This window comes from Apus apus, chromosome 17 (genome assembly GCF_020740795.1).
Source record: "Apus apus isolate bApuApu2 chromosome 17, bApuApu2.pri.cur, whole genome shotgun sequence".
In the NCBI taxonomy this organism is placed as follows: domain Eukaryota; kingdom Metazoa; phylum Chordata; class Aves; order Apodiformes; family Apodidae; genus Apus; species Apus apus.
The window spans coordinates 5,011,679-5,030,521 of NC_067298.1; the positions used below are offsets into that span (position 1 = coordinate 5,011,679).

General features: G+C 57.5%; 1 protein-coding gene, 1 long non-coding RNA gene and 1 other non-coding gene across 3 annotated transcripts; 1 reads left to right on the forward strand and 2 right to left on the reverse strand.

Moving 5' to 3' along the window:
• Positions 1 to 399: 399 nt before the first annotated feature.
• Positions 400 to 12,287, forward strand: ST6GALNAC2 (ST6 N-acetylgalactosaminide alpha-2,6-sialyltransferase 2). Its single transcript, XM_051634932.1, has 12 exons — positions 400 to 663; positions 1,009 to 1,061; positions 1,882 to 2,269; positions 7,393 to 7,485; positions 7,587 to 7,644; positions 8,285 to 8,459; positions 9,191 to 9,356; positions 9,443 to 9,581; positions 9,760 to 9,863; positions 10,025 to 10,108; positions 10,754 to 10,853; positions 11,043 to 12,287. Exons 1-12 carry the CDS (start codon positions 593 to 595, stop codon positions 11,208 to 11,210), a joined length of 1,599 nt encoding a protein of 532 aa, XP_051490892.1. The 5' UTR covers positions 400 to 592; the 3' UTR covers positions 11,211 to 12,287.
• Positions 12,288 to 13,479: 1,192 nt separating this feature from the next.
• On the reverse strand, positions 13,480 to 16,889 carry LOC127391799 (uncharacterized). The gene is made up of 6 exons (XR_007891127.1): positions 16,704 to 16,889; positions 16,087 to 16,164; positions 14,988 to 15,077; positions 14,128 to 14,199; positions 13,713 to 13,845; positions 13,480 to 13,547 (listed from the first exon to the last, which is right to left on the reverse strand). It is a non-coding gene; the product is annotated as an uncharacterized LOC127391799 (long non-coding RNA).
• On the reverse strand, positions 16,237 to 16,311 carry LOC127391974 (small nucleolar RNA R38). Its single transcript, XR_007891154.1, has one exon. It is a non-coding gene; the product is annotated as a small nucleolar RNA R38 (small nucleolar RNA).
• Positions 16,890 to 18,843: the final 1,954 nt, after the last annotated feature.

The window sequence follows — 18,843 nt, forward strand, 5'->3', positions numbered from 1 at the left end:
TCCTGGCCCTGAGCCTCTCCCAGACTCGGCCAGTTCCCCCAGGGGCTGGAAACATGTTTACTGGTGGACACAGAGGCAAAAAGCCTAACATTTTTCCCTCACTGCACCTGCATCCTCTCTGAGCTGCCTTTTGCTACTAGAGTATGTGTTAACTCCCTCCTCCTGCCCTTCTTTTGTAGTTTTAAGCTCCAGGCTTTAGACATTATTTCATCCCTACGTGTCCAAGTGAAGTTCTGTCCTTCCTGCTTCTTGCCTGCTCTCCTTCCCTGCGCTGCTCCATGCCCAGCTAAGCTCACCTACCACACCTCCCCAGCCCCAGGGCAACAGCAGGGCTCGTTCCTCTTGAGTTTTCTTTATTTTTCAGCCTGGCCACCACCTCCCCCGTGTTGATCCAAGTCCAATGTCCTCTCTCCCAGGAGGACAAGGTCAGTGCTGCCACCACCACCAGCCCGAGGTCACAATCCTTCTCCCGTGTTTGCACCAGGACGCTGGCGAGTTGCCCTCCCCACACAGTCCCCAGAGGACCAGGGCTGGCAGCTGAGGGACTTGCAGGGATGTGAACAACTGGAGACTGAAGCAAACTCAAACTGAAATGATTTTTGCATGGGTCTTCCTTGGAACAAGCAGCATCATTGGAAACACGTCGGTGCAGGAGGAATGGAAGTGAGGGGTGGTTGGATCTTGGGGGGGGGGATAAATGTTGGGGAAAATGCAGCCATGAAGCCACCAGCCCGGGGGTGTGCAGGTGGGACTCGGGAGCAGGTTCGGCCACTTCTGGGTCTGAATAAGGACAGTGGGTATTTGGGAAGGGTAGGAGGTGGGTGACACCCTGGCGTGCCAAGTTGTGCGTCCTTGGGGAGCCACGGGTGCAGGGCTGAGGGTTTGGAGGGATCAGGGCTCCACCACTGCTGCCACCCCCACCCCCCTCCTCAAGTCTGCTTCCAACTAAAAATTCCAGCCCCCCTGGGATCACTGCAGATCGACTGAAAACGCTTGTTTTCCTTGCAGAGTCCCTTCCCCCACCGTACCAAGCAGTTTGCGGGGCTGTTTTCTTTGTTTAGGTGAGTTGAACTAAAGTCACGTCGAAATAGTTTAAAAAAAAAAATAAAATTTAAAAAAATATATAAAATAACCCGAAGCGCTTCCCTTCCCAAAATATCAAAAAGCTTCATTCAGAATATCCCCCCCCCCCAAAAAAAAACAACCTCCCAAACCCGTTTTTCCTTTCCCCCACCCCCCACTATTGCTTGAACTCCCTGCAAAGCCCTGAACGGTTTTGTTTGCTGCGAAACCACATTGGGGGTTGGGGGGAGAGAGAGAGAGATTTGTTCGGGCAGAAAAGTGGGCAGGGACCCCCAGGCAGCCCCCCCCCCAACCAGTTTTCCCCCCCCACAGCGTGGGTCCCGTCCCCCCCCACCCCCAAATTCCCTTCTCCCCTTTGGCAGCGGGTTTGCTCCCTGCGAGGAGTTGGGTGCAGGGATGTGCTGGGTGCTCCCCAGGGGAGTTCGGCTTCACTTTGGAGCCTGGAGTTTCTTGCTCAACTTGGAACGAGGAGCAGACTCCTGCTCCGTGGGGTGGAAGGGTGCTGGGGTGGGCTGCGCTGGGTGCTGCCAGTGGGGGGAAGGCACACATCTGATCCAACCCCCCCCAAAAAAAAAGCGACAGAAAAGGAACAACCCGGGTGCTTTGTGAGCTGCAGGTGGGCGGCAGGCGAAGGAGGGGGTGAAAAAGAGAGAAAGAAGAAGAAAAAACCCAACAACCCCGGGGGGGGGGGGGGGGGGGTCATTGCCTCGCTGGTCTGAGTCAATGTTTAATCGGAGGGGAAAAAAAAAAACAAACAACCAACAAAACCCAACAGCTCAAAAATGCTTTTTTTCTCAGCGAGTCTGAACCAGTCAGCCTTGCTGCCTCCTCCCTCTGGCTCACGCCCTCCCTCCCACCGCTCCGGAGGAAGATCCCAGCCTGCTCCAAGGTGCAGCTGGGCACCCGGGGCTGGAGGCAGCGCTATCGGTGCCGGTATCGGTGCCGGTATCGGTGCCAGCAGCGGTGCCCCCAGCAGTGCCCCCAGCAGTGCCCACCGCGCTGGGAAGTTTGCGGGGCCGGCAGCGCTGGCTCCCGCTGCTCCCGCGGTTGAAGTGGCCGGGATGGGGTCCCCGCACTGGAAACGCCTCTGCCTTCTGCTCCTGGCCTGTTTAACATCCTCCCTCCTCCTCTACGGTCACTACTACGCGACGGTGGGGTCACCCCCCAGCCAGAGGTTCCTCGCCAGGTAAAAGAACGGGACGGGGAAGGGGGGTGGGAGGCGGGGAGGTGTGAATCCAGCCTGAGGTGTCCCGGACTGGGATGGGGAAGGGGAACTGGGGGGGTGGTTGGGGTGGGCTTCTTAGTGTATGTTCTCCCAGCTGTGCCCGCGGTTGTTTGCTGGTTTAAGAAATGTGCTTGGAGCGGGCTCTGCTCCCCCCCAGCCCCCCGAGCATGTCCTGGGCAGCCGGTCCTGCCCGCGGCCACCGGCCGAGCCCCGGGGTGCCCGGAGCTGGAACCCCCAGGCCGTTGTGGGGGGGGGGGTGTGCAGGGGTCCCCGCGTTGGTTCAGCCTGTCCCAGTGCAAAGAAACCACTGCTGGGACCAGGGGTGCCTGAAGGTGCTCAGCCCCGGCAGGATCAAACCCCAGCCAGACTCTCAGCCAGCCCCGTGTGTCCCGGCTGGGCTGCTGGAGGCTCAGAGCCCGCTGGTTGCCCAGGGAGGAGGTTTGGCCCCCATGGAGCTGCCTGGTCCCCCCGCTGCAGGGGCAGGACATGGCTGCTCCCCCCCACACACACACTTTGCAAACTCCCAGAGGCTGCAGCATTTCCCAAACTCCAGCAATTTCCATCTCCCCCTTTGTGGTCACATCAGCCTTCCCTGTGTCCTCCAGCCTCCCTCAGCTCTTTCCCGAGCCTCCCTGGTGCCAGGCAGGTGGGGAGTGCTGGGGTGTCCCAGGGAGCCTTGGGAAGTGCTGCTGAGGGAGCCTGCACAGCCCTTGGCCTGCAGCACCAGCTGCCCTCCCCTCCTGCAAGCATCAGGCAGTGTCCCAGGAGAGAGCTGTGGGTGTCTCTTGCCTCCATGCTGGGTGCTCTTGGGTGCTGCCCAGGAATGGAAGGTGCTGCAGGGACCAGAGCTGGTCCTGCTCAGGGTGAGCCAAGTGCAGCCAGATTTGTGCAGGGAGCTACTAGGGATACAGCTGGCTCTGGGCTGCCCTGGCATCCAGATGCTCCCTCTTGCCCAGCTGGGAGCTGGAGGGGTCTCCTTGGCCCCTCCTCTCCAGCCCAGAGCAGAGATTCCATCTCCTTCCAGGCTTGCAGAGCTGAAATATCCCCAGCAGCCCAGGCAGAGGTTGGCTGTTGCCAGCCTTGCTGTGCTGGGTGGGCAGTGGAGCAGGTGGCAGCAGCATCAGCCTGTACTGCACCCTGCAGAGCTTGGTGTCCATGAGAGGGGAAACTGAGGCCCAGAAGGGGCATACCCAAAGACCATGCTGGAGCTGGAAATGGAGGGTCCGTGGCCCAACCCAGGGGTGGAGGAGACCCACGGGATGGGAGCTGGGAGTGGGTTCCCCCACCACATGGCAGCCACTGCCTGACCCTGCCTGGACCTGCCCAGCCCCAGGTCGCTGGGTTGCAGAGCCAGCCCAGGCTCCTGCTCTGCAACTGGTGGGACCACGGGTCAGCCCCTCCAGCCCCAGCGAGGAGCCCAGGGCAAGGGAACCTGCTGCAGAGCTCTCCTGGAGTTTCCCCCTTGGCTGTAACCCAGTTGCTGCCCCTAGACCCAAACCAGAGTGAATCCTGCTCGCTCCGATTCCCGGTGTTTACAAAGCCGGGGGATCGGTGCTGCCCGGCTGCTGGACACAGGGTCAGCCAGAGGAGCAGCCAGGATGGCTGGTGCTCCACAGGGCTGACACCCCATCACAGGGCACACACGTCCCCCTCTGCTGCTGTCGGGGCAGAGAGGGAGAGTCCAGGGGGGTCACTCACCGGTGCACGGTTCGGCGGGGAGGTTTGTGTGAGCAGCGTCTCCGTGCAGACTGACAGGGGGATAAAGGGAGTCAGGAGGAAGCTGACCCCCCTGACTGATGTTGGCTGCTGCCAGCACTAAATCACCCGAGGGCCAGATACCCGTGGCTGTGCTGAGCCCCCCTTCAGTTCAGCACAAAGCTGGTGGCAGTGGTGAGACCCTCATGGAGATGACTACAATGCCCCCCTCTCCACAGTGCCAGCTACCCTGGGGCTGCAGGGACCCAAGTCCCTGAACCTCCTGGGCACAGCCCTGTCCAGCTCCCTGCCTGGAGGGAAACCCCAGCGGGGTCCTGCCAGGACCTCTTGTGGCATTGTTAGTAATGCAGAGAGGGTGAGTGTGGAGCTCTGCCCAGCCTCACTGTGCCGCTCTGGCTCGGTGATGGAGGAAGATGCTTGGCCCTTCACGGTGGGATGGAGCAAATGCCTTCCAAGGGTGGGTTTGTGTTGCTCCTTCGGCTCCCTCAAACGGCTCTGCAGGGCCCTGGGAGTGTTTGCTGAAGATAAGGCAGGAGTGTGTGCTCACAACACTCATACATGGTGTTATCTTCCGGAAGCAGGGGGTGGCCATGGACCAGAGACGTCATGTAAGTGAATGTCACAGTGGTGAGAGAGCGTACCCAGGCTTGGCTGGCTCCACAGCTGGTGGCTGGGCAGCCACGGGCCACTCCTTCCCCTCAGCCCCATTGTGCATCAGCATGTCCTGGGGAGCGTTGTCATCTGAGTCAACCAAGCATCACGAGGTGCTTTGCCACATCCTGGCCATGACGTTAAAGCACTTGGCTCCCCAACATGCCATCTGAGTTGCCATCTGCAGGGTGGCCAGGCCACCCCACACCCTCCCCAGCAGGGTGTGGGCAACAACCACAGCCAGGACAGCTGCCACGATGCTGGGGTGATGGCTCCAGCATGCACAGCTGGGATGTGGGGGTAAGGAGGTGGGGACTGGGTTTGTCACGTCAGCACAAGTCCTGGAAGAAGCAACAAGCAAGTGCCACGCTGTGTCTGACCACGGGTGGGAGTGGGGCCCAGCTCCCATCAAACACCAGCAGGAACTAACCTCCCTGCACCCACCTCCCACAGCTGAGCCTGAGCCCTCCAGGCACTCCTGCAGCATCCCTGGCAGGCCAGAAAGCAGAGCAGCACCTTCCCTCTGTGCCTGGGTCTTTGCCTTGTCCTGCAGGCACTGGGATGAGCCCGGGAAGGGGATGTGAAGGGGCTACATCAAGAGTGGGAGAACTTGGAGGACTGGGGAGGGGCTGTGAGGGCAGCTGGGGCTCGTGAGCCTGATGGCTGGGAGAGGCTGTTTGTGAGCAGCTCTGGGGCACGGTGAGTGAGGGTAACAGCTTCTGGGGTTTGGTGGTGACCAGAAAAAGAGTATGTGGCCAAACAGGGGGCTTTGGATGCAGGGGCTTGTGCTGCTCCAGGGAGCTCAGTGCTTCACAGGGGGTGAGTCTGGGTCTGGAGCAGGGAGGTTTTTTCAGTCCTTGGGCTGTTGTTCAGGTGCTGGTAACGTTGATCGGCTCCTGCTCACGAGGCATGTGGGCTGGAGATCTCCTGTGTCATGAGATGGAAGAAGCAAGCAGGGATGGGGTGGCTCCCTGGGGACCCCATGGCAGTTCGTGTCACCTAAGGTGCCTCAGTGTGCAGAGCTCTCCTTGCAGCTGCTGCAGGAGAGGCCAGCTCTGCTCTGTGCTGCCTGTACCTGGCAGAGATGGGCTGAAGGAGCCTTTCCCAGCCAGTGCCTCACTGTGCAGAGACCCTGCCAGGGCAGCTCTGCTCCCAGCCATGAGCTGAGGGAACAGGCAGGTTTGGTCAGGCTGGGTTTCTTTTGATGCTTGCTGTGATAACACCAGAGCAGCCCTGCAGAAAGTTGCAGCTCTGGCATCTTCCTGGGACAGCTCAGTCCCACCTTGGTTGACCTTCCTGGTGCTTTGCCTTCCCTCCTCTCCACCAGCTCAGGATGAGCCTCAGGGGCAAGTTGGTGGCCGCGAGGGAAGGTGGGGGCTTGGCACCCAACCCCTTTCCCAGCTGGGGGGCCAGCCCCAGTGTCAGCACTCCTGTATGCAAGAGGTTGGCTCTTGGCATGTCTTTGGAGGGCAGGACATGGCCAGAGGGCAGGGCTAAGCTGGCGACCTTGTCCCCTGGCCAGAATGTGTGTGTTTTGAATGTCAGGGGCTCTGCAGGGCAGCAGCTCTTGCTGGGAACTGCTTTTTTTTATGGGTCACTGAGGCAAGATGTGTTGGCTAGGTTTAAAAAGGTGTCCTGCTCCTCTGGTGGTGGTCAGCCCCCCAGGCAGAGGGGACACCTTCACCCTCAGCATCCCCTGCTTGGAGCTGGCAGTGCTGGGAAGGAGCAAGGAGGGAGCTGGGACTAAAGCTGATGTGACCCTGACTCCTCACCCACACCTGGGGAGATGCTCCAGCTCCCAGTGCCAGCACCCAGGCAAGGCTCTGGGCTGTGCCCCCCCTGCCATGCCAAACCCCCGGGGGGGCATGGAGCAGGTTTAGGTGGCTCTGGATCCACTCCCAAGCAGGGCTGTTAGTGCTGCTGGTGTGGACAGAGGCTGTGTTGGGAACAGAAACCCAACGCCTGTCACGCCAGGGGGGCAGGCAGAGCTCTGCTCCCCACCTGCATCTACCTGTCCCCGGGCTCCCAAGCTGAGCCCCTGTAACAAGGGAGCCCTTGTCCTCTCCACAATACCCCCCTTCTGGCCTGAGCACCTGCTGGCTGGGCTAGAGGCAGCGCCGTGGGGGCTCTGAAGGGCCCTTCTGTGCAGGCATGAATGGGAGCCTGTTCCCCTCCGGTGGGCTCCCACCTCCCACTCACCAGGCTGCTCCCCTGCCCGGCCTGGGGTCTGCTCTGCCTGCCCCCCAAGGGGCTCAGGGCACCCCAAGATGCTCAGGGCAGTGACCTTCTGCCTCCATCCCCAGCACTGCTGGTCCCATGGCAAAGGGGGTCCCTGAGAGTCTCTAGTTCCCAATTGCAACGTGCCCAGCTTGTCCCAGCCTCATCCTCCTCCTCCTGCTCCAGCTTGGGAAGTTCAGGGTGGTGGGAAGAACTCTCAAGAAGATTCCCCCAAAGCTGCAGGCTGGACTGGGAGCAGTTTTTGGTACATGGGGGTCCTGGAGGTGGAACCCACCCTTCCTGCATAAACCCTGTATTTTGCAAACCCTGGGAAGGGAGGGAGCACGCACAGATGAGGCTGGATGGGCACAGGCAGCAGTCAAGGGGGCTGAGTGAGGGTGACATGGTCCTTCTCTGGGGCTCTCAGGGGTGGAGGGTGTTGAGCTGTGGTGATTCTGTATCACCTCCCTGGCTGAGCCCCCACTGGCTTCTTCTCCCAGCCTGCTGCAGCCAGAGCCACTGGTCCTGGCTCCACCAGGGACTTCGCACTGGGTCAGCAGCCACAGATGGAGCCTTGGAGGTGGCTTGGACAGGTAAGGGGGAAGGTGTGCCTGGTGGTCCTGGCACAAGCTGGGGCTCCCTGGTGCCCAGGGGTTGGATCTTTAACTCTGGTCTATGTTTCCTCCTTCCTTAGTGGGAATTCCTTCAAGCCTCCTGCCAAGCTGGAGGACCCCAAGCCCAGCAGAAAGCAGGTAACCATTAGCACAGTATTGTCAGTGTCCCTGGTACCTCCTCCTCGATGGGTTTTCTCAGTTCAGGGTCTGTGTGGAGAATCTGAGGAGGAGCAGCAGGATCTGGAGGGGGTTTTAGGTGTCTGTGGGTGGGAGGAGCAACCTCCTCCATCCATGGATCTGGGTCTCCCTGAGTTTCTCTGGTGTGACTGCAGCATCTCCCTGAGTAATTCCCCAGTGTGGAGGTTGGAGCCAGTGTCACCTGCTCCCTCCAGCTCCATGATGCCTGGGCTGGTGACTCATGAGGATGGACCCAGGTTCTGGGAGGGACTGGTCCTGGGTGCTGGGGCTGCTCCTGCAACAAAGACCTTGAGCAAGGTGCCCACACTAGAAGATGTTGCAGCTTTGACAGGGCTCAGGCTTTCAGGTGTCTCTCTAAGCTCTGCCCCAGCCCTGGTGAGCCAGGTACCAAAGGGTGTTTTGCAGCTGGGGAAACTGAGGCATGATGCAGTGCCTTGCCTGTGTGACCCACCAAGGGAGATGGACAAGGAGCATTTCTGTCCCTGGGTTTGTCCTCTCCTTGGTGCCTGCTGAGAGGTGGGATGTTGGATGGAAGGCAGACCCAGGCTGGAGACTGAACCAAGGTCTTCCTCCCCTCCAGCCCAGCACGTGTCTCCACTCGGTGGTGGCCAAAGCAAAGGCAGACCCCAGGTTTAGGGAGATCTTCCGCTTCGACACCCCTGTGCTGATGTGGGACCAGCACTTCACCCCAGAGACCTGGGACAGGCTGAAGTCACGACACGTCCCCTACGGCTGGCAAGGCTTGTCCCATGCAGGTACAGACCCAGTGGGCATGGGGGTGGCAGCAGATTGGGCAAGGGGACATGGGGTTGTGGGGCAGCTCCAGGGGCCTGGGGGGCCCAGCAGAAGGGCCTGAAGACATGGGGCAGGCAGAGAAGCCAAGGACCTTGAACTCTCCCCGCTCCACCTCCTGGGTCACGGGGCAGAGGGGACAGCTTTGCAAATGCCACTTGCTGCATCTTGTGACATTTTCCTGGAATAAAAGCTCCAGTGTGAGCTTGATAATTAACTGGGGCCGGAGGAGCTCGGACAACCCGCTCCATTGTTGTGGATGGAGATTGTTTTCCTTCCTACCCCAAACCCACCCTCTGCTCTCCCTGGCAGCTGCCAGCTTTGATCCTCGGGCTGGGAAGTGCTGGGAATGGCAGGAGGGGGAGTGAACTGGGGGCAGATGCAAGGAGACATTGTCAGGAGGGGACATGGCCAGCGCAGGCAGCAGCATCCGCAGGGCTGGAGGTGCCTGGATGTGTCCCTGTGCTTCCACAGCTTCTGGCAGCTGCTGTCTGGAGTGGGCTTGTGTTGGGGGCTGTGAAGGGGCCAACCTGGAAGAAGAGGGTCTGCTTGGTGCCTCCCCACCCCTCTTGTAGCCCCCTCTCCTCGTGAGAGCTTTCTTGTGTGCTCCTCCCGGGCGTGATCTCGCACAAAGCTGAAGGGCTGCCACGCAGCTTTGTCCCCTGCTGATGGGTCGTGTCCTGCTCCCTTCCAGTGGTGGGCAGCACCCTCCGGCTCCTCAACGCCTCGGCCAACAGGCACCTCTTCAACTGGGGCACCTTCCCCGGGGGCTGCGTCCGCTGCGCCGTGGTGGGCAACGGTGGCATCCTCAACGGCTCGCGGCAGGGCAAGGCCATCGACGCCCATGACCTGGTCTTCAGGTGGGAACCATATCCCGAGCAGGATGGGGCCACGGGTGCTGGGGAGGTGCTGGCCCCTGGACAGGCATCCTGCCCTTCTCCTGCAGGCTCAACGGCGCCGTGATCAAAGGCTTTGAGGAGGACGTGGGGACCAAGATCTCCTTCTACGGCTTCACGGTGAACACCATGAAGAACTCCCTCATCGCCTACGAGGAGTACGGGTTCACCCAGATCCCCCAGGCCAAGGTGAGAACTCCAGGGCTTGTTAGGGAGGTCACCCCAGATTTTGTCCCCTGAGGTTGGGCTTGCCCCTTCAAACCTTCTCCCCATCTCAGGAGCCCTCAGCCCTTGCCCTGCTGATGTGGGTGGTGCCCCAAAGCCCTCCCCCCCCCCCCAACCACCACTGTCTGTGTCCCCGCTGCAGGACCTGAGCTACATCTTCATCCCCTCAGACATCCGTGACTACGTGATGCTGAAGTCAGCCATCCAGGGCAGCCCCGTCCCCGAGGGCACTGACAAGGGGGACAAGTGAGTACCCCCCTCAAGATCCTCCCAGCACCTTTGGTGACACACCCAAGGGAGCATGACTTGCCTGCCCCCACCCCACACCTGTTGCTGGTGGGATAAACCTCAAGTAGCCCCAAAACTGCCATGGCTTCAGTTCTGCCCTTCTTCTCACCCCCCTGCAGGCCACAGAAGTATTTTGGACCTGAGGCATCTGCAGAGAAGTTCAAGCTGCTGCATCCTGATTTCTTGCATTACCTGAGAGCGAGGTGAGGATGAGGAGGACCACGGCTGCTGCCCAGCTGTGCTCCGGGCTGGGCTCAGACCACCTGCCTCCCACCCCTGCTCCCTCCAGGACAGGTCAGCGGCTGCCCAGCAGCAGAGTGCAGTCCCAGGCCTCTGCAGGCACTGGAACCATCTCTGTCCTGCTCTCTGCAGTGAAAGCAGGGAGATTTGTCCCCTGCCATTGCCATCCACCACAGCAGACCCCACATCCCCTCCTGGCAGGGGGACTCCCAGTGCCCCACCACGCTCACCTCGCTGCCTGTTCCCCAAGATACATGAAATTTTGAGCCAGTCTAACAGGATCAGAGGCAGGGCCTGGAAGGATTGTCATCTCCTGCCTTTCATGAAAACAGGCACCCGGGTTGGGGCGACTTCAAAGAGCAGGGAGGTGCCTTTCAGCAGCCTGCAGTGCCTGAGCTGACCCTTAGTAGCAGCCATCAGAGAATTCACACCAGCACTGTTTCACTCGGCGCTCCTTCCTTGTGGGTGTAATCGAGTGCACGGTGGGGGCTGCTGGGCAGGCACTGGGAGCTGCTGGGCAGGCACTGGGAGCTCCTGGGCAGGCACTGGGGCTGCTGGGCAGGCACTGGGGGCCATGGGCTCCCCATGACTCCCAGCTGCTCCCGCAGGTTCCTGCGCTCGGAGCTCCTCAACACGCGGTACGGGTCGCTCTACATGCCCAGCACTGGTGCCCTCATGCTCCTCACTGCTCTCCACACCTGCGACCAGGTAAGAGGTCATGGGGCCACCTTCTTCTTGGGGACCAGGGGAACCCCCCCTTTGGCTGCTGGTGGGGACCAGCGTGTCCTGGTGACTGTCCTACATCTGCCACCCCCTGTCCCCGGAGGGGCGATGGAGCATCTTTGGCTGAGCTCTAACCTCATACTTCATCCATCTGTCCCACCTCCCTCCCCACAGGTCAGCGCCTACGGGTTCATCACCTCCAACTATGAGCAGTTCTCAGATCACTACTACGAGCTGGAGAAGAAACCACTGGTGTTTTATGCCAACCATGACATGATGCTGGAGGCCGCGCTGTGGAGGAGCCTGCACCGGGCAGGGATCATGACCCTCTACCAGCGGTGAGACCTTGGGGTGGCCCATGGAGGCAAGGGCAAGGACTCTTGTGGCTCTTCTCCTCCTTCCCAAAGGCCACCTTCTCCCTCTTGAGGGCTCTCCCCAGCTGGCTGGCCAGCCCAAGGAGCAGACCCTCCACACCACAGTGTGGTAAAGGGGAACGCTGAGGCTGGTACAGGGAAATGCTGCATTTCCTCAGGGATCTCTGGAAAGTTGTTTCATGCTTCAGCATGATTGAACATGGCATTTGGGGCACCAAGAAGCACCACAGTATGTGGCTGTGACCTCTCAGCCTCACAAACATGGCTGGGAAGCAGAAGAGGGGGAGTTTGATGCTGGAAGACCATGATGGAGACGTGTATGTGTGGCAGGCTCTGGTTGGAAGTCACCCATCACCTGGGTGTGACACCCCAGCTCAAATGCTTATCACTGGTGAGACCACAACAGGCATCATGAATCCTTGGACAGGAGGGAAAGAAGACTAGATCATCCAGCTAGCAGGAATGTGGTGTGGCTTCCTCCCAGACTGCAGAAAGCCTGAACTCCAGCAAGCCTTGGGTTGATCTGTGTTCTCCTGAAGGATCCGTTTGCCTCCATGATCAACAGGAAAGCCCATGGCCTGGCTGTCCTCTCATGTTCTCTACATCACAGTGTTTTCAAAACAAGGAAAGGTCTTAAAAGCCATCAGCTAAGAGCAGGGTTACTGCAGTTCAGCTGGGACATCAGCAAGGTGTGTGGCATTGGGTCTGTTGAGCTCTTCTTGCACGAGGACCATGTGGTGCCCTCCAAGTGCTTTGAGAATGAAGCCCCATGCCAGGCGGGCTAGGGAACCCACCAAGCTCGTTGGGTGAGTCTAAGCCATTGTCACTCTTGGAAATTTTGTTCTCCCCCACAAAAAAAACACCAACTGTGAAGGAGGTGAAGGTCTTGAACCCTTCAGCCACCCTGTGTAACCCAGTGCTGCTAAGGAGGACCTGCTGGGGAGGCTGCTCCAGCTGGTGGTGGACACGGCCCAGCAGAGGTGTAATCTGAGACACTTTCCCACTTTGTGTAATTACATAAATGTTGAATGATTGTTTCCTTTGATGCCCGTTTCTGTTGTTCCAGCAAACAGGGTTGGGGGTAAGAACCACCCCCCACATGGCAAGAGGAGCTGCAGCAGGTAGAAGACTGACCTCCAACTGGGGAATGGTGGCCCCAGAGCCTGGGATGGGAGCTGGGTGGAGACCTGGGCTGGCAGGGAGGGCTGTGCCTGGCACCCTGTGGGATCTCTGGGAGCAGCTCTGAGCACAGTGGGATCTCTGGTTCAGCCTTTTCCCACTTGAGATGCTGTTTGCTCAGGTTGGGAGGAGCAGATTCTTGCAGAGATGGCAAGAGATAATCTGGCCATGAGCCAGGAGGCCTCAACCCCTGTCCCAGCTGCTTCCAGCCAGCTCAAATGAGCATTACAGATTAGTCTGTAAACCTGTTTCAGATGTAATCTCCAGCTTGGAGCCCATCTTGTGTTCCCAGGTCTCAAATTAACCTTTGTTCACATCAGAGCCTCCATAGATGGTACCAAGGCAGCCTGTTTGGCCTGGTTTTTATTCACAAGCTCTAAGCAAAACCTCTTCCATGACAAGAAGGAGCCTGATCCTCACATCACCTGACCAAGACAGCACGAAAACCTCCTGGAACCAGCTCTGGCCAAGCCTTGGCACAGCCCCTGCAGGTGACTGTGAAGGTGATTAGCAGCACCTCAACACACAGGGCACAAAGAACAGGTTTTTAAAAGCAAATGGCAGGTGCAGCATCCTGCCAGGAGTCCCATCCAGCTCCTGGGCAGAGCTGTTTGCACACAGCAGGAAAGACACACACCCTCCCTTCCCAGCTCAGAAAGGGAGGTTTTGTAGCCAGGGTGTAGCCAAGCCCTGGAGTTAAACACGACTCTAAAAGCTTAGCAGACAAAGGAGCTGATGGCTGTGCTGCTGCCTCTCACTTCACCCTTGAGTTTCGAAGCAGCCCCAGAAGAACCAACTCTGTCACCTGTCCTAGCTCAGCTGGAAGAAGCTTGGTCACACTGTTACCATAAACTGCCTTTCTTCAGCATCTGCAGACACTGAAGTCTTTGGGTATCAGGGAGGAGCAGGTTTTGCTATTAAGGGTAAGCCCACAACTCTCTGAATTTCAGAAACCCTTTCAGCCCCTCATCCTTTCTACCTGCTCGAAACCATTTATGTTCCAGTAGATAATCTTTACTAACCAACAAACAACTTTTAACTCCCAAAATTTTTCATAATTTGTTTTATTCTGTATCAGAAGACAGCAGGGAATCACTTTTTCCTCCAGCCAACTGCAGATCAGCACCTAGTGGAAAAAAAACAGGGTCAAAGCAAAGCAACTGTCAGCTGAAAGGTTCCTCATCTGCACTACCTGATGGAGGGCACAGGTCTCAGAAGACAAAACTTTGCTCCCTCCCCCAAGCCAATGTCATCAGTATCTAAATCCTCTTTGGCTTTACTGGGAACTTACCAGTGATGCAGGTGCAGCCACCAGTGAGGAGCAGCCTGCAGGTACACAGAGGTGGCCATTTTACACCGTCCTGCATGACCCATCTGGGGCCATTTCCCAGACCCACTCCAGAACCATCTTCCTTCTGTTGCTTCTAGAGGTGGGAGAGACCACAAAGCAACACTGTAACTGTAACTCACCAAGTTTCTTCTGAAACGATTCCTGCCCCTCTCTATTCTCAAAACACTGAGTAGTTTTTACTCTTCCTATTAATCACCAGGTGCCCCTTCATTTTTCCCCCCTTTACTCCTTGGAAGCCAGAAGCCCCACTTGCTCTTCCCAGTGACTACTCCTACTGGGAACATGCTGTACAGACAGAGCAACCAATCTGCCTGCTGGTTTTACATTTCCATTCCCTCCCTTTTTGGACACCAACCTGGATGTCATTTAAGGAGCCACTGTTGTCACGTTTGCCTGGTTCAGCCTGTCAGTGAATGTTATTGATCTTCTGCAAACAAAGACAAATTTTGTTAAATAAAGCATGAAATGACTGAGCAGAGAACAGCTGCCAGCTCCCTGGAGACACAGTGCTGCTCCAGCCTGTGTGCTCAGTGACTCTACATCAGGCCAGATAAAAAGGCAGTTTTATCTGCCCTCTAACCTGCCGCTGTGCCTCCTGGTTTTGGATAAGGAGCTGGAAAGCTCTTCACAGATGTAAACTGTGCTATGACAACCAGAGGCAGTGCTGGCAGGCCCTGTGCTGGGCCCGGGCTGGAGGTGCAGTCACACATCCCAAGGGCAGGAGGAAAGGGGACAGACTCTGCTCTGGCCCTGCTGGTGCCACCCGAGGCACAGGATCACAGCATCTCAGGGGCTGGAAGATCATCTGGAGATCGAGTCCAACCCCCCTGCCAAAGCAGGACCAAATCTAGGGCAGGTCATTCAGGAAGGCATCCAGATGGGTCTGGAAAGTCTCCAGAGGAGATTCCACAACATCTCTGGGGAGTATTTGCAAGGGGCAGGAGACTGAGGGGAAATCCATGAGCCTCAGTGAACTCTCGCTTCTCCCTCACAGCTGAGCTCAGACAGGGATAACAGCACATCACAGGCTCAGTTTCTCACCTGCCCTTGACTAGATAGAACTCCTCCAGCCCTACTGAGTTACAGCAGACCTGGTGACCAGTGCTCTTCCTGATGACTATTTTTCCTGGCAAGTGTTGAAAGACTTAAGTGATCTGCTCAGCAGATGGGTACAGATCCAACAAACACTTCATAAATTCAGCAGCATTCTCTTACCAGCTTGAAGCCCAACTTAGCAGCTGCCTTCTTGCCAAAGCTTTCTTTGGGAGAAGATCCAACCCCAGGATTCTGCAGGATGGTTTCCTCCTCAATACAAGTAGCATGGAACACTGTTAGCAACAGTATTTGGTGTAGAGTTTGCCCTCCCTTCATTCCTTCTCCACCCCTTCTGACAAAAACCAGCACTGGGCTGCAGAGCATGAATTAAAGAGGAATGTTTCCATGCAGAGGCAGGAATTTTTGTCACACAAACTTAGGACAGCAGAAGCCTGTCCCTTAGAGACAAAGGAGCAGGTTTGCCAGTCAGTTGTCTCACTCAAGAAACTTTGGGTGGTGGATGCTATTTAAATCCTTACTTATAAAAAAACAACAAACCCAGTAGCTCTGAGACTTTGGTGCCTTAGACCCTGTTTAGCTGTTTCCAGCACTCTCCTCATCATCCCACTGAAGCACCTTCATCTGACTCCCTCCATGCACAGCAGAATGATCCATTCATCCAGGATGAAAACTGTCTACAGGTCTACAAGACCTAAGACAGACAGACAGACATCCCTTCTGGGGAAGGGTTCTTCAGAGTGTGTTCTTTCTAGAACCCTTTGGTGACCTGCAGCTGCCCAGCAACTCAATGCAAGATTGAAACTGGCCCAGGTAAGTACACAGACCACTTATTCTTTCAATAGGTCTATTTCTGTGACAAATACAGTTATGAGACAAGCTGTGTCAAGTGTCTCCATAATGGGCTGTCATCCAATCCATTCTACTTTTAATCCCTTCTACTCTTGCTCATTTTTGACCATGCTGACAAGCAGGTGCTCTACTGGCCACCCACAACTGCCAAATCCCCATTCATTCTGAGCTGCCTTTCAACTTGTGCTCCAAAGCAGCAAAGGGCTGCAACTCAGGTGGCAGCTGCAACAAAGCTACAGCCTTGATGGGCTTAATTACCTTAATCAAGCCATTGGGCATTGATATCTCCTCCCAGGAGCCCCTGGGACACAGATGGATATCATCTGACACAGCAGAACGAGTCTTACTTCCACAACCCAGCAACAGCAGAAAACTAGAGTGTAACAAGACAGATGCTGGTGTTTCTTACCATCGTTCCCTGTCAGCCCAGTGAAGGAATCAGCTTCCCAGGCAGGTGAGTGCTTTCACCCTTGCCTGATGCCATGCTCTGAAACGGAGCAAGGGGACAGAGAGTTAGTTCATGGCACAGAGCACTCTTTTTACTTTTGTGTCTCCGATGCTGAGCCTCAGAATTACGTTTCCACAGAGGAAAGATTAACCTCAGACAGGGATAACTTTATCATCACTCGCTCAGCTCCCAGGGCAGTTAAACCCAGCCCACGCAGGGTCACTCTGCAAACTCCAACCTGTCCCTGGCTTTGCGGTTAGCGTGCTCCTTGCCCGGGCAGCCAAGACTGTCTCTCCCCTCCCCTTTCTGCCCGGGTACTGGGTTAGGCCGATGGGTAACAAGCTCGTACACGCGACCGAGGGAAGGTTCAGGCTGAGCTACCCCCGCCGCTGCCGAAGAACCCAGCACAGTTTGTTTTGAACCTGCGAGCCGAGCACCGCCCGGGCCGGGCCGCGCTGCCAGAACCCCCGCAGAGCGAGGCTGGAGCCGCGGGACGCAGCTCAGCCCGGCCTTGCTCCCGCACCTGCACCCGCCGCGCCGCGCCGGGACGGGGGGGGGGACGGCAATGAAGTCCTTACCGTTAGACATGGAGACCTCGCCGTGCCCCTACAGACAGCCGCGACGGCGCGCAAGCGTCCCCCGCTGTCCATCCCGCCGCCCCCGCGCCCCTGGGGCCCGCAGCGCCCGCGGATGGCGGCCGATGGCGCGGGGCCCTACTCCCCCCTGGCAGCGCGGCCGCCATGGCCGCCCGGCGGCAGCGCGGGAAGGGGGGGGGCGGGGCGGGCGGGTCTCGCGAGAGGCGCGGGGGCTGACGGGAAATGCAGTCCGGTTCCCTCAGGGGGGGCCGCGGCCCCGTGGCCGGACCCGGGCCCCAAGAACGGCCCGGGTACCCCCCGAGGCACCTCCCGAGGCGCCCTGCCCGCGGAGCAAGCCCCCCCAAATGCCCGGCGTACCTCCCGGGGTACCTGCCGAGGCGCCCAGCCCTCAGGGCTGCCCCCCAGGCTATGCCCGGGGTGGGACAAGGGGTGTGTGGGGCCAGGGTTCCTCAGAGAGGAGCCACCAGCCGGGCAGGCGCCTTCACCTCCAGCCCGCGCCCGCTGGGTGTAGATACAAGAGCAAGACAAAGATGTAAGTTTGCACCACTGTGAGGGTTGACTCGTCCAGAGGCCGCTTCCGCAGCAGCAACCTCGGCCGGGGCCTTCGGGAGAGGGTGCAGTGAAGCCGTGGATGGGGTCAGCCTGGGGGGTGAGAGGAACAGGCTCCGTGCTCCGAGCTTTCACACCGGCATCCTGCTGGTGAATGGCATTGATGCATTCTTCACCTGCCCTGCTTCCCAGGGAGGCGTGCAGGATTGTACTTAGCACGGTAAATGCTCCAAAATGCTGAACGAGCATTAGCTCATGAAGGAAGGGGCACACTTCAAAGAGACTAATTCGCTGGAGACTGGGGATTAGTCAGAGATTACCCAGTAAATGTGTGTGCTGTGCTTTGGGTATGTGATGCTTCCAGTATGTACTATTAAAACTTGCCATGATGCAAACTAGAGCACAGGAATTTCCACCTCAACACGAAGAACTTCTTTGCTGTGAGGGTGACAAGAGCCCTGAGACAGGTTCCCCTGAGGTTGTGGAGCCTCCTTCTCTGGAGACTTTCCAGACCCATCTGGACACGTTCCTGTGTGACCTGCCCTGGGTTCTGTGGTGGTCCTGCTCTGGCAGGGGAGGTTGGACTCAGTGATCTCCAGAGGTCCCCTCCAACCCCTCACATTCTGTGATTCTGTGAAAAGTGTTATCATCTTTTATATTGTGTATAACCTCTTGTTATCCCATGAGCTGGAAGGAAGTGCTGCTGGGAAGCTCAGTGTGCCTCTGCTCCAGGGTTCCCTCCTAGGGCAAGGAGAAGGCTCAGTGCTGCTGCCCACTCCGGGAGGTGCCTCTCCCAGCAAGACCGTCAAGTTCCCAGGGAACAGCAGCATGACTTCATGTTTATTTTTAGTGCCTGGATCCTCCTGGCCTTGGTCCTATTTTAGAACCTGATTCTTTTTTGTTTTGCTTTGTTTTTCCAAAGCATCGATTTAACTTGAGTTCTAAGTCCTTTGCTGTCCAGAATGACCCATGTTGTTTGTCTGAACAAGCCAATGGAGGCAAGAGGCACCTTTTTTGTTTTGGTTTTTGTTTTACAGTGGTGCAAGAAGGCTGTAAAGAAATGCCAACACGCTGTTAACAAGAAGCCACTGCCAATATCAGTGGCTGACTACAAGGTCTTCCCCAGCCCTCTGTGCCCTGTGCTGGCTGCAGAGCCTGGCAGGTTGGGCAGGAGGCAGCAGCCTCCAAGTCCCCATGCTCTGGAGTGAAGACATGAGAGCTTCAGCACCTTCCTGCCCTGCAGGAGCCCATTGCAGGGGTGTTTGTCCTGGGTGGGAAGGCAGAGGATGATACTGAACAGCAATAATTAACACAGCCTTCATTGCAGCAGCCTTTGCTCCGGGAAGATGTGCCTGGCAGTCTGCCTGGCTACTTTTAGCTTTCTGAATAAGCAAATGTATAAAACCCTGCAACTAGAATTAGCCCCTAAAGTTCCCAGGAAACAAAAGGTTTCTGAAGTAAACCAAAACAACTACAAACCTGTCTTGTGCAGAGTTCAGGTCCTGGAAGGAGAGAAGACAGACTGGGGGCTTTGCCATCGTCTTGGTTTTTGGGTGGAAGCTGCTCAAAGCAC